General features: G+C 46.6%; 2 protein-coding genes across 3 annotated transcripts in view; one reads left to right on the top strand and one right to left on the bottom strand.

The window, feature by feature from the left end:
• Window positions 1-14,624, bottom strand: part of LOC127645778 (basement membrane-specific heparan sulfate proteoglycan core protein-like) — a 458,523-nt gene that overhangs the window by 67,359 nt on the left and 376,540 nt on the right. The window lies entirely within an intron of this gene.
• Window positions 1-14,624, top strand: part of LOC127643276 (macrophage mannose receptor 1-like) — a 92,883-nt gene that overhangs the window by 1,898 nt on the left and 76,361 nt on the right. The window contains exons 3-5 of one of the 2 annotated variants that reach the window (XM_052125950.1): window positions 65-400; window positions 9,235-9,320; window positions 9,649-9,761. In XM_052125950.1, coding sequence (XP_051981910.1) covers window positions 65-400; window positions 9,235-9,320; window positions 9,649-9,761 — 535 coding nt within the window. The remainder of the gene's footprint in view (window positions 1-64; window positions 401-9,234; window positions 9,321-9,648; window positions 9,762-14,624) is intronic. The other variant, XM_052125965.1, reaches the window with a different exon arrangement.

Genomic DNA, 14,624 nt, shown 5'->3' with positions numbered 1-14,624 from the left:
CGACACAGAACACGTCAACTTCTCAAAAGTATTTCATGTCAACATGATCTCTTATTGTTATTAGGAAATGTGAATGTTGCACAGAGGTACGTGTTTATCAATCAAAAAATGACCAGGAACGACGCTCAGATGTACTGCAGAACGACACACACAGATCTGGTCAGTATCAGGAACCTGGAGGAGAACCAGCAGGTCCAGGCAGTAGTACCAGCAGGAGCAGTGGTCTACATCGGCCTCTATAAAGAATCTTACAGATGGTCAGACAACAGCAGTTCTTTATTCAGACGCTGGTCTTTAAATGAGCCTGACAACAGCGGACCGTGTGTTGAGCACATATTTCAGCTGAACGCATGGAGAGATCAGATCTGCAGCACAGCAAGACCGTTCATCTGCACCAGTGGTGAGATGCTTTTATATCAGTTTCTGGTGGTTTTCACATTCTACTATCAGAACAGTTCAAGTCTGAAGTACCATCTGAATGCAAAGCGAGTTCACAGTCAGCCCAGCCCATTATATTATGGATAAATTTGCCTGTATAGAATAGAGCAGCGGTATCCAAAGTGGGTGACGTGACAACTGGCTAGGGGTGCCGCAGAATTTAAACAGCCTAAAATAACTATCGTACCATATAATAGCCTTTTACAGCATATATTTAAAAAATATATCAAAACACCAAAAATAAATAAGAGAAAAAAACACTGATATATTTCATACATATTTAAAGTTTAAATATTTATTTATTGACTGTTCTCAGGAGAAAATCGCCCCGCCCGCTCTGCTCAGCTCCGCCCTTTGTAATGGTGCGTGCTCATTTTTATACACGGTTTAGCCAGCAAAGACATAGAATACTTCAAGCGACTAAAAGTACAAAATGTTAAACAGAACCAACCAATGATGTCATGTGTGCGTGTGTCCGAGAAATCTCAGGAGACAAGCTTCTTAATAGCAGATCTAATCGCCAAATCAAAGAAGCTCCATACCATTGCTGAAACACTCATTTTACCAGCCTGCAAGAAAATTGTAGATGTAATGAAGGGGAGGACGCTGTCAAAGAAATGGACAAAATCCCGTTATCTGACAACATGATTAAATGTCGCATTGAAGACATGGCTGCTGATATAGAAACTCTACTAACCGAAAAACTAAACAAAAGCGGCAAATTTGCACTCCAAATTATTATTCTATAGATTGCAGCAGACACTGTCATCTCCTGGCCAGTGTGTGATATACTGATGAGGAATTAATTATGGAGAATTTGTATTTGTACTACAGAGTCGTGCAACAGGGGAAGAAATGTATATTGTCATTAGGGATGTAACGATATCAAAATCTTACGGTACGATACAATTTCGATATTGACCTCACGGTACGATATTTATTGCGATATTGTGGAAAAGCTCACGGTATTGTTAAATAGCTCACGATAGTGTTTGTGATGATAATAGCGAAAAAATACTGACATTTATTCTGCTTTTGCCAGTCAACAGGCAATTTATTGTTGTATTTATGGATCATGACAACATAAAACGCTGATCACATAGTGCTTTTAAAGTGCAAGATGTAGTCAGGAACATCAATATTCTGTATAGTAATATTTGGTTGCATAACTGATTCTTCTGTGCAATGTTCAAGTTAAGAAGCAACTAGAACAATTGTAAACAATAGGGAATTCCCTTTAAGTGCAAACAAAGATCAAGTTAAGTCAGGTTTATGCGCAAGGCAAATAAAAGCAGCCTTTTAAAACTGGTATTTAGGAACATAACTTAAACTTAAATAAAATAGTCAGTCAAAAAGCCTTGAAAAACACTGACCTATCATTTAGCTTATGTTCACGTTTTTCATCAGAAAGATCAAAATATCTACATTGCAAGGAGAAGAAAAAAAAAACATAAAAAAAAATCCTTAAACAGTCTGGCAAAATGCCTTCTGAAAAACACTGAACTATCCTTTAGCTAATGTTCAAGGGTTTTTTGACCGGACAGGACTTGATTTGTGAGAGAATCTGCAAACTTTTCGGGATGATGGGTCGTCAGATGACTTCGCATGTTGCTTGTGTTTCCCGTGTTGTATCGCAGTTTACTGTGGCAGTGCTTGCACATAGTCCATTGTCTGTCCACCACCTTCTCTCCTTTTGCGTTTTTTGACACGGCGAAACCAAAATGTTTCCAGACATCTGATTTAAAAGCTGCAGGGGCTGGCACAATCTCAACTTTGGGGTTGTTGTTTTCATCCTTACAAGTATCGCCATGCTGGCTTGCTGTGAGCTTGTGTGGACAGCGAGCAGCGTGCAATCCTATTGGCTTAACAACGGTTGTTGTGACGACGCAGCGCAAAGCATCATGGTCTATGTAGTTAACAATGATTTTTTCCGCGGGACTGTGTTTAATCCTCTTGCTTTTTGACGGACACCTGTCCTTTTAATATTGTAACCCAACCACGACGATATCGAGACACGTTTACCACCGCAATAGCGCGATATCGTCAATATCGTTACATCCCTAATTGTCATCGATACGTACTTGATAGAACGTGGTCTCAACCGGGGCATTTGTCATAGTATTTGCACAGATGGAGCGGCATCTATGACTGGATAAGTAAAAGGAACTGATAACTATGGTGTAGAACCAAAACCCAGATGTGCAGATTACCCACTGCATGCTGCACCGTGAAGCACTCGTCGCAAAAGCAACGCCCCCAGACCTGACTGTAGCATTAGAACAAGCTGTCAAAATTATGAACTACATTGTCACAACCTTTGAAGTCCCGATTGTTTACCAAACTGTGCAATGAAATGGAGTCTGAGCATCAGAGTCTGCTGCTGCATACGGAGATTTACATTTACATTTATGCATTTGGCAGATGCTTTTATCCAAAGCGACTTACAGTGCATTTATTACAGGGACAATCCCCCTGGAGCAACCTGGAGTTAAGTGCTTTGCTCAAGGACACAATGGTGGTGGCCGTGGGGTTCAAACCAGCGACCTTGCTGATTAACCTTGCTGATTAACAGACCTGTGCTTTAGCCACTACGCCACCACCACTCCATACAGCCAGATGTGCATGGCTGTGATCCTTTTAACCCTCTCTCATCAGAATCGGCAAAGATGTTGCCAATCAAAGCACAAGAAGAACTGTCCGAACTCCGTATGGATCGCACTTTAAAATAAACATTTGGCATTTCGCCGATAGGGAAATGACCAGTGCTCTGAAAGGAGTACCGATCACCTTGGGAACATAGCCGTGTCTAGGCTTTAAAATGACCTTGGAGTCACTTGGTCCAAACTCAAGACACGCAGCGCTGACAGACAGCGCGTGAAGGTCTCCCACACGTTTGACTGATGACAGGGCAGTCAGAAAAACGTTTTTGAGTGAAAGGTATTTCAAATCCACGGATTGAAGTGGTTCGAAAGGGGGGGCTTTCATAGTTTCGAGAACTATAGAAAGATCCCAGATAGGAACCGATGGGGGCGCGGGGGTTAATCCTTCTAGCTCCCCTGAGGAAGCGGATGACCAGCTCGTTTTACCCCATGACTGGCCGTGCAGGGGTTCAGCTGAACGCCGCAACGGCCGCCACATACACTTTGAGCGTGGATGGGGATCTGCCCTTATCCAGCAGCTCTTGTAGAAATACGAGCAGTGACGACACCCCACATGTCCAGCGGGTCCAGGTCTCTGTCGGTGCACCATTTTGAGAACACAGACCATTTTGACGCATAGAGTCTTCTCGTGGAAGGGGCTCTAGCGTGTATGATGGTGTTTATTACTCCTTCTGGCAGAGCAACGGGTAGTCATTGATCACCCACGCATGCAGCCCAGCGCTCTGGGTGGGGATGCCAGATTGTGCCGCTGAGCTTGAGAGAGGAGATCTGCTCTCACTGGGATGGGCCACGCGCTGTCAGTGACAGCTGCGTAAGCTCGGGAACCATGTCTGATTCTCCCAACGCGGGCTATGAGGAGCACCGAGTGACGCGTTTCCCTGATCCTCTGCATTACCTGTGGCAATAGCGAGACAGGAGGGAAGGCGTAAGCGGGCGTCTGGGCCAGTCCTGGGCCAGCGGCGTCCTCGCTTTCGAGAAAAATATTGGGCAGTGAGAGTTCTCTTTGGATGCAAAGAGGTCTATCTCTGCTCTGCCGAATAGGTGCCATAACGTCTGGACTGTTTGAGCATGCAGGGACCATTCCCCTGGGGAATATTGTCTCTGGACAGTCTGTCCGGGCCGTCGTTCAGGTGGCCTGGCGCGTCGCGTCGCCCTCAGCGGCGCAGGTGGCACTGGGACCAACTCAGTATGCGTTTGGTCAGATGGAATAGGTTCCTGGATCTGACACCGCCCTGGCGGTTTAGGTAGGATACCACAGATCTGTTGTCCGAGCGGACCAGAACGTGGTGACCCTGAATGACCGGGAGAAAGCGCGCAGCCGTACTCGACCGCTATCATTTCCAGACAATTTATGTGAAGGAGCTTTTCCTGAACTGACCATAGGCCGAAAACCGGAGAGCCCTCGCGAGACCGCGCCCCAACCCGTGTTGGACGCATCTGTCGAGATGACTTTTCGGCGAGATACAGCTCCCATTGTCACTCCCGCTGATACCATTCAGCCACTGTCCAGGGCTGCAGAGCTGAAATACAGGTCTGAGTCACCTTGATGGGCTGGCGGCCTGTGGCCCAAGCCCGGCGAGACGCTGAGTGTTTAGCCAATGCTGAAGCTGGCGCATGTGCAGTAAACCCAGCTGAAGTACTGCTGCGGCTGAGGCCATGTAACCTAGCACTCTCTGGAATTTCTTCAGAGGCGTGAGGCTGTTCATCTGAAAAGATGCGACTAGTCAGCTGAACACGGCGCAGCTGTGTAGATAAGCTGAGCCGTCATTGCCACGGAGTCTAGTTCTATTCCAAGGAAGGAAATTGTCTGACTGGGCTGTAGTGAGCTCTTGGTCCAATTGACTGCAAGACCCAAACTGTTCAGATGGCTGAGGAGGACTGCTCTGTGAGACAGAAGCTCCATATGTGACTGTGCCATAATCAGCCAGTCGTCCAAATAGTTCAAAATTCGCAAACCCTGACTCCGCGGGGAGTGCGGCGCCGCATCCATGCACTTCGTGAAAGTACGGGTGCTAAGGACAGGCGAGCGGAAGGACGGTGTATTGATAAACCTGGCCGTCGAGGCGAATCTCAAGAATGGCCTGTGACGGGGATTTATCTGAATCTGAAAGTATGCATCTTTCAGATCGAGGGAAATAAACCAGTCCCCTGGCGCACATCGTGCGAGGAGTTTCCTGATTGTAAGCATTTTGAGCGGTCTTTTGCAAGCACCTTGTTCAAAACCCTGAGATCTAATATGGGTCTGAGGCCGCCATCTTTCTTGGGAACAAGAAAATAATGGCTGTAAAGCCCCGACTTCGCTCAGAGAGGGTGGCACTTTCTCTATGGCCCTTTTGCACAGAAGGCTTGCTATTTCTGAGCGAAGCATGCACGCTGCTTCCGTGTTCACAGTGGTTTCGAGGCAGCTCTGAAGCGAGGAGGGCGGCGATCGAACTGTAGCAAATAGCCCTGTTGTATTGTGCTTAACACCCACTTGGATTTCCTGGAATAGCTTCCCAGCTTTGAAGCGTAGCGCTAGAGGGTGAATGGCCAATTCAGCTCTGATTGCCGCACACAGAGCTGAACAAAATGTGTGAGCGTTTAGTGTGTTTATGCATGATTGCTCGCAGAACAGCATGAACAGGCTGTTTTGTGAGTGACTTCCGATTGGAATGAATGGGGAAAGAGTCACATCTGTTACGTGATGCGTAAGCATAGTCATGGGCACGGGACTTACACACAGAGGAATGTTTGCTGGCCGTGTAACAGAGCGGGCAGAGAATGAGCGTAGCGCTGCGTATTAGTGGGCGCATTTATTGACTCTAGCGCTCGAGCGGTTCAGTAACCGCTTTATGTGAGCGTGCTCTGGTGGGGACACGAGACATGCAGTGCTTGTGTGTAGAGGTGAACACTGGATTGTGGGCACTTTTTCTACACATAGGGCTGGTCAGTGTGACAGAGCTGACCAGAGAATGGGCGCGTGCACGCATTTGTGAGCGCCTTCATTGACTCTGGCGCTTCGAGTGGTTCAGTAACCGCTTTATGAGTGCGTGCTCTGATAGGGGCAGCGGGATGTGTTATGCTTGTGTGTAGGGGTGAACACTGGGTTGTGGGCACATTTTCTACACATAAGACATGTTTGCTCTTTACAAGATTTATTTGGGTCGCCGTGAAAACGGCGTTTGAGTGCTGAGCAATCGGGCAGTGTCACCGGCTTGTTGGCTGCTAAATTCACCACTGCAGTAGCCTGAGAGAAGGGGACTGACAGGGGCGAAGCTTTGACGGTGGTCGGCCACGGCGGGACTGAGCCGTCGTTTGTTCAACACAGTTAGGAAGACTTCGACTGCTCGGGTTTCAGCGTTACCTTAGATCGAGGCCCGCGGGGCGGCGGTCTGCGGCGGCTGTCTGAGCGCTCGATCGGCGGCCGCCCTGTCGACGCTGAGAAGTCTGAGTTTGTTGAACTGAGGCTGTGAAGAGGCTCGTGCAGGAGGCTGATCACGTGAGCGGCCTGCAGAGGAGCTAGCGCGACGCGGCAGGAAGAGGTTCATGGCTTGGGTGGCTTTCTGGACTTCTGAGAAGCGGTCAACAATGCCACTCATCGCGGAGCCGAAGAGACCGGTCAGAGAGGCGGTGCGTTGAGGAACGTGGAGCGCTCTGCTTCTCCCATGTCGGCTAGTGTTAGCCACAAGTGTCTCTCGGTCACAGTCAGCGAGGCCATGCACTTCCCTAGAGCTTGGGCTGCAGCTTTGGTAGCCTGAAGGGCGAGTTCTGTCGCGCTCAGTAGATCAGTAACAGCCTCTGGGTGCCTGCCTTTCTCATCCCACTCCCGAAGAAGGTCTGCTTGTAGGATCTGTAAAGCGGCCATTGAGTGCAGAGCAGATGCGGCTTGGCGGCGGCAGAATAGTAGCGGCCAACATAGGCGGAAGTCACTCTGCAGGCCTTAGGCGGGAGCACAGGCTTGGAACGCCATCTCGCGGAGGGCGGAAAAGGTGTGCTGCTACCGAGTCCTCGACCGGGGGATGGAGGAGTAGCCTCTCTCAGTGGCGCCGTCCACCGGCCGAGAGAGGTGGAGGCGTGGGAGCGGGACCTGGCTGAAAAAGGAGCGTTCCACGACTTTGCAAGCTCCGTGTGTAATTCCGGCAGGAAGGGAGCGGCCCGGGCGCTGGTGTAGAGCGGCGATGGCTTTGAAGAAAGCAGCCGTCGAGTCTGTTGGGTGCCTGCTCAGGGGCGGTGACCACTCGAGCCGAGGCGGTCGGCGGCCTGTGTGAGGAGCGTGTTAGCTCCCTTCGACTCCGGCGCGGTCCTGCTGGATTCCTGGGCGAGGAGGAGGCTTGGGAGCCTGACCACTCCTCGCTGTCCGAAGCCATGATGGAACAGCGGCCCTTATCCTCCGCCTCGTCATCCGAGATGGCAGCAGTGTGGCGGCTCGGCGGCAACTGCGGCGTCCGAGGCGGGGAGGGTGAAGCGATGCTCGAGGAGAGGCTCGGCGAGGCAGTCGCTTCAACCACAGTTTCCGGCAGCCTTTGTGGCGGCGCTTCTTCCTCGCGGCTGAAGGTAAAGGCGTGGCGGTTTCTGCTTTGAGCGTCGAGTCGAGCCCGCGGGGTCGAGCATCGGTAGCTCCTCGCAGAAATCGCATCCGCCCTCAGTGAGGGCGAGCTCTGCGTGCCCCAGTCCCAGGCAGAGAGCGCCAGATGATGTGGCGGTCTCCTGTGCTGAGAAGGGCGCGACATGAGGCGCAAGTGGGCGAGGCATCTTGAAAAAGAGCGCTCGTGCTCTTTTGTGAATAGTTCAGTGAGAACTAGCTTGCTGAATAAAAGGATACGTCGTCGGATGGCGTAGCTTCGCAGGATGGCTGAAGGTGGCTGAGGCGGCCGGCTTCTTCTAGCGCTGTCCACGCTTGCTTGATGCCCCTCGAGCGGCGACGCGGCTTCCAGGTCAGCGATCGCGAAGAGCTTCGCTGAAGAGATGAAAATCAGGGTTCCAGCCTACGAACTACGCTTATATGCACTCAAGTCACGCCCATTTTGGCGGGCTTTGATGCAGTGAGCCTGCGGACGCCTCTCATTGGATCGTGAGTTCAGCCCAAGCTCGATCTATAGGCTGCAGCAGTTGCCGCAGAGCAACCTATGAGCTCGCTAGCTAGCCCGCTCAAGGTCTGCAGCTGCCGCACTGCGTTGACAATGGATACAAAAATTAAGGATAATTTTTTGGCTTCAATATCTCAGAAAAGATGAATCTTTCCCGTAGCGTAAGCTAGCTTACGCAATACGAGAGAACCTCTCGTAAGAGAACGCGCCGGCGCGTTTGCCGACCCCAACAATCCAACTAAGAAATCCATGTTAACATGACATTTAAAATAATCCTGTTATTCTCTGCTCCTGACGTCAAATCATGAAGAGGCATGCGAACAACACTTGTGCACATTGGATAAGATGAGTTTATGTGTTTACATGCAACGTCAAATCAGCGTAATGTGCAAAAATCTACTCATGTTGATGTTAATTCTTACACTGTTTATGACACTTAAACTGATAAAGGAACACGTTTAACACATTTACATGAACATGCACATAGTCGGCTTATTTAGCATAATCAGGTAAAAATGTGCATGTAAACGTGCTCAATTTCGGTCTTCATCAGCAATCCTACTTTAGCCCCAATCCCAATCAAACACTTGTGCATAATATCACCACACCATCTCATGATTCTCTAAGAATGCATCAATGTACACGTGTCATAAGGATGTATAAGGAGCATCTCACTTTGGTTGCGTTACCTTGTAAATTATGTTGGTTTTAAGGTCGCTGTGTCAAACAAAAATTGTTTGTAACTTTAAAAACAGGTGTTCAGATCCTTGCTTTCGGAATTGCACTCCGTCCAGCAGAACTTGTCCTAATCGCATGTTTACGCTAGGGTCAAAGAAGCTTGTGTGTGGTTTGTTCTCTGTACAGCAGCATGTTCTCTATACAGCAGGAGTTTCGCTTACTGCCCCCTGCTGAAAACAAGTGGTACTTGAATTGCTCCAATAGTAGGAATATTCCTAATTACATGATTAATTGTATTTAATACAAAACATTTTATTTGAAGTGTTAAATTGACAGCCCTGTTAAGGAGGCATCCTTTTGCACCTCACTGAATCTACTGTTTGTTTCCACAGTGTTGAAGATGCAGATATTGAGAGTGAAGGTGAAATCCAGTCTGAATGTAAATGATCCTGCAATGATGACGACTGTCTTACAGAAGGTGAGTTTTATAAAGTGTGCTCATCTTCAGAGTTGTACAGACCCTGCAGAAAGACCATATTAAACCAGCCTAAGGTGGTTTGCTGGCCTTCGCTGGTCTCCAAGCAAGCTAGTTTTCAGCAGGTTTAGCTGGTCGTCCAGCTGTTCTCTAAAAATGACAAACTGAAAAGTTCCAAAACCCCTCGAGAACCATCAAACAGTGGAACCCATTCTGAGACCAGCGATCCACCTTAGGCTGGTTTAAGCTGTTTTAGCTGTTTGCAGATAATGTTCCAGACAGACTATGGCTCTCTACATGATTTAGTAACGCAAGACTGTTCTATCCTCAGATTCAACAGAATCTAGTAAATCTGGGAATGTCAAAGGACGCCAAACTGGTGTGGAGAGTTCAGTCAGACGGAGCCGTCTTCCACACGGTGCAGAATAAAAATGAGTCTGCATTGTCAGTGCGTTAGAGGGATAGTTCTCCCACAAATGAAAATTATTTCACCATTTAGACTACTAACCTTTATAATATTCCAAAATCACACTGTACGCCTTTATTAGTTGAATGGAAAAGGAGATGTTTAGCAGAATGTTAATCTCAGTCACGATTCACTTATATATTCTGATACATAAAAATCTAAAGAAATTTAGTCTGTAGTCTTAATCTTGTTCTTTAATCTTGTTTAAATTACATCTGATCACTTTAAAATATCCTGTGATTTTGCATTAAGTAAATAAGTACAAGTTCTACTCTTTTATTTACATTGTGAGGGGAAGATAGCAGTGATAGAACAATCAGCTCTAGTAGTGAAGTAGGTACACTTTAACCATTTAAACTTCTAAAATCTAAATAAAATGCTTTTGTGTGTGTGCGTCTATCATATCATTCTCAAATGTAATGGATGGTTACATTCTCAACATGCACATTCATTTCAATAAAACATTCACACCAGCGCTCTTGTTTTGCTCTTTCATCTTGATTTAACTACATACAGTGAAAAATATTTTGACACAAAATTAACAACATTTTATAATTAAGACAATAATTGCAAATCCAGTAGGTGGCGCTGTCACCAAATGTATGTGATTTTGTTAGGGCATGGTCGCAATGACACATGCAAAGTTGCATATGTTAAAGCATTGTCAATTCAATTTTATTTGTATAGCGCCTTTCACAACACACATCGTTTCAAAGCAGCTTTACAGAAGATCAGCATTAACAGATAAAACTGTAATGTCTATAATGTCGATTAATCATCATTGTGTAATTTAGATAAAATACGATTTTTAATAGTGTTTAAAAATAATTAAATAATAATTGTATTAATAACCCCAGTGAGCAAGCTGTAGGCTGACTGTGTGAGGAACACAAAACTCCATAAGATGTTGATTAATGGAGAAAAATAACCTTGGGAGAAACCAGACTCACTGTAGGGGCCAGTTCCCCTCTGACTAACCCCACCCTAACCCTAAACCAGACTCACTGTGGGGGCCAGTTCCCCTCTGACTAACCCCACCCTAACCCTAAACCAGACTCACTGTGGGGGCCAGTTCCCCTCTGGCCAACCCCACCCTAAACCAGACTCACTGTGGGGGCCAGTTCCCCTCTGGCTGACCCCACCCTAACCCTAAACCAGACTCACTGTGAGGGCCAGTTCCCCTCTGACTAACCCCACCCTAACCCTAAACCAGACTCACTGTGGGGGCCAGTTCCCCTCTGACTAACCCCACCCTAACCCTAAACCAGACTCACTGTGGGGGCCAGTTCCCCTCTGACTAACCCCACCCTAACCCTAAACCAGACTCACTGCAGGGGCCAGTTCCCTCTGACTAACCCCACCCTAACCCTAAACCAGACTCACTGTGGGGGCCAGTTCCCCTCTGACTAACCCCACCCTAACCCTAAACCAGACTCACTGTGGGGGCCAGTTCCCCTCTGACTAACCCCACCCTAACCCTAAACCAGACTCACTGTGGGGGCCACTTCCCCTCTGGCTAACCCCACCCTAAACCAGACTCACTGTGGGGGCCAGTTCCCCTCTGACTAACCCCACCCTAACCCTAAACCAGACTCACTGTGAGGGCCAGTTCCCCTCTGACTAACCCCACCCTAACCCTAAACCAGACTCACTGTGGGGGCCAGTTCCCCTCTGACTAACCCCACCCTAACCCTAAACCAGACTCACTGTGGGGGCCAGTTCCCCTCTGACTAACCCCACCCTAACCCTAAACCAGACTCACTGTGGGGGCCAGTTCCCCTCTGGCTAACCCCACCCTAACCCTAAACCAGACTCACTGTGGGGGCCAGTTCCCTCTGGCTAACCCCACCCTAACCCTAAACCAGACTCACTGTGGGGGCCAGTTCCCTCTGGCTAACCCCACCCTAACCCTAAACCAGACTCACTGTGGGGGCCAGTTCCCCTCTGACTAACCCCACCCTAACCCTAAACCAGACTCACTGTGGGGGCCAGTTCCCTCTGACTAACCCCACCCTAACCCTAAACCAGACTCACTGTGGGGGCCAGTTCCCTCTGACTAACCCCACCCTAACCCTAAACCAGACTCATTGTGGGGGCCAGTTCCCTCTGACTAACCCCACCCTAACCCTAAACCAGACTCACTGTGGGGGCCACTTCCCTCTGGCTAACCCCACCCTAAACCAGACTCACTGTGGGGGCCAGTTCCCTCTGACTAACCCCACCCTAACCCTAAACCAGACTCACTGTGAGGGCCAGTTCCCCTCTGACTAACCCCACCCTAACCCTAAACCAGACTCGCTGTGGGGGCCAGTTCCCCTCTGACTTACCCCACCCTAACCCTAAACCAGACTCACTGTGGGGGCCAGTTCCCCTCTGACTAACCCCACCCTAACCCTAAACCAGACTCACTGTGGGGGCCAGTTCCCCTCTGGCTAACATCATGAATATAATGCCAATATTACTTGTGTATAGTTAAAATCATGGTTTAAAATTATTAAACTAAGTGTTAAGGGTCATTGTTTAAACATTGATTGTGTTTGAACTGTAAGATTAATGACCAAAGTCTTTGAGGTCCATCCTGGATTAACTGCAGAAGTTCACATAGATGCAATTGTACTTGTTAATTGGCTGATGAAGGCTTTTGTTGGCAATAGTTAGTCTATGCATTCCATTTCAAGATCATAGTCATCAATAGACCGAGGTGATGCAGGTTGGAGTTGGCATCATGTCATCCTCTGAAGCCCATTATAATAGACTGAAGTGATATATGGCTGGCACCGGCTGCATTTAGTAATCATCATTCTGCGACATGTAGCAGTGGAGTCCAACATGAAGCAGGAATGGTGCTGGATCCAGCCGGTTCTGGAGTCCCGAGGTTGAGACAGGGAAACAAATAAAATAATATAAGCATAGATGCCATTCAATTTATTGCAGAGTTAGAGATCATGATCACTGTTTCTGGTTTCTGGTTCCGGCAGACCCAACTAAAGCAGCCTAATTGTGGGTTGGAGGATAAATTAGGTGTATGTCTGGCTAAATAGATGAGTCTTTAGTCTAGACTTAAACTGAGAGAGTGTGTCTGCATCTCGAACAGTGTTTGGAAGACTATTCCATAGTTTAGGAGCCAAATATGAAAATGATCTTCCTCCTTTTGTGGATTTTGATATTCTATGAACTATTAAAAGGCCAGAATTTTGCGATCATAATGATGGAATATAGCGTGGTAGAAGATCACTTAAGTACTGCGGAGCTAGGCCATTCAAAGCTTTGTATGTAGTTAACAGAATTTTAAAACTAATACGGAATTTAACAGGTAACAATGTAACGATGATAAAATGGGGCTAATATGATCATATTTCTTGGTTCAGCACTCTGGCTGCTGCAATTTGAACCAATTGAAGTTTATTTATTGATCTTGCTGGACATCCTCCCAGTAATGCATTACAATAATCTAGTCTTGAGGTCATGAACGCATGAATTAGTGTTTCGGCATCAGCAACAGAGAGCATATGCCTTAATTTAGCAATATTTCTGAGGTGGAAGAATGCTGTTCTACAAACATTTTCAAAAGACAGATTGGTATCAAATATAACACCTAAGTTCTTCGCTGTTGAAGATGATGTAACAGAACATCCATCGAGAGTCAAATTATATTTTAGCGGCTTATTTTTAGAGATTTTGGTCCAATAATTAGAACCTCTGTTTTGTCAGAATTGAGTAGAAGGAAATTTCTGGCCATCCAATCTTTTATTTCATTGATACACTCTGCTAATTTGGAGAATTGTGAAATCTCATCAGGTTTTTTCAAGAAATATTAAGTTGTGTATCGTCGGCATAGCAGTGGAAACTTATTCCACGATTCCTGATAAAGCATATACATGGAGAAAAGCAGAGGCCCTAAAACTGATCCCTGTGGCACTCCATATTTTACTGTTGTTTGGTTTGACAATTCCTTATTTACATAGATAAGTGGTAGCGGTCTGCTAGATATGACCTAAACCATGCTAATGCAACTCCACAAATTCCAACATAATTCTCCAGCCTATTCAAGAGAATGTCGTGATCTATCGTGTTGAATGCAGCACTAAGATCTAAAAGCACTAGAAGAGAAATGCAGCCGCGATCAGATGATAAGAGCAAGTCATTTGTAACTCTGATAAGTGCAGTCTCTGTACTGTGATGAGGCCTAAATCCTGACTGAAATTCTTCATATATAATATTTCACTGTAGAAATGAACATATTTGGGATGATACTACTTTTTCTAGTATTTTTGAGATAAACGGGAGATTTGAAATCGGTCTATAATTAGCAAGTTCTCCAGGATCAAGTTGTGGCTTCTTAATAAGCGGTTTGATAACTGCCATTTTAAAGTTTCTTGGGACATGTCCTAAGCATAGCGAGGAGTTAATGATATTAAGAAAAGGTTCTGAGATTACAGGGGATACCTCTTTTAAGAATCCAAGATAAGTTTTGTTAGCTCTTCATGACCTATGATAGCGAAGGATTGAAGTTGCACGTGTGGAAAATTATTAGACATTGTTTTCTGAGGTGCTATGACAGATGATTGCATAATTCCAATTTTATTTCTGATTATTTCAATTTTATCTGTAAAGAAATTCATGAAGTCATTACTCTTGAGCTGTGACGTAATATCTGGTTCGGTTGAGGCTTTATTCCTAACCAATTTAGCCACAGTACTGAATAAACATCTAGGATTGTTGTGGTTATTTTCTATAAGTTACTAAAATATGCTGACCTGGCAGCTTTTAGTGCCTGTCTGTTGCTACAGACACTATCCTTCCATGCACCCTGAAATACTTCTAATGTTGTATTTTTCCAG

Source organism: Xyrauchen texanus, chromosome 1 (assembly GCF_025860055.1).
Source record: "Xyrauchen texanus isolate HMW12.3.18 chromosome 1, RBS_HiC_50CHRs, whole genome shotgun sequence".
NCBI classification, from domain to species: domain Eukaryota; kingdom Metazoa; phylum Chordata; class Actinopteri; order Cypriniformes; family Catostomidae; genus Xyrauchen; species Xyrauchen texanus.
This window is presented reverse-complemented; position numbering and strand designations above follow the sequence as displayed.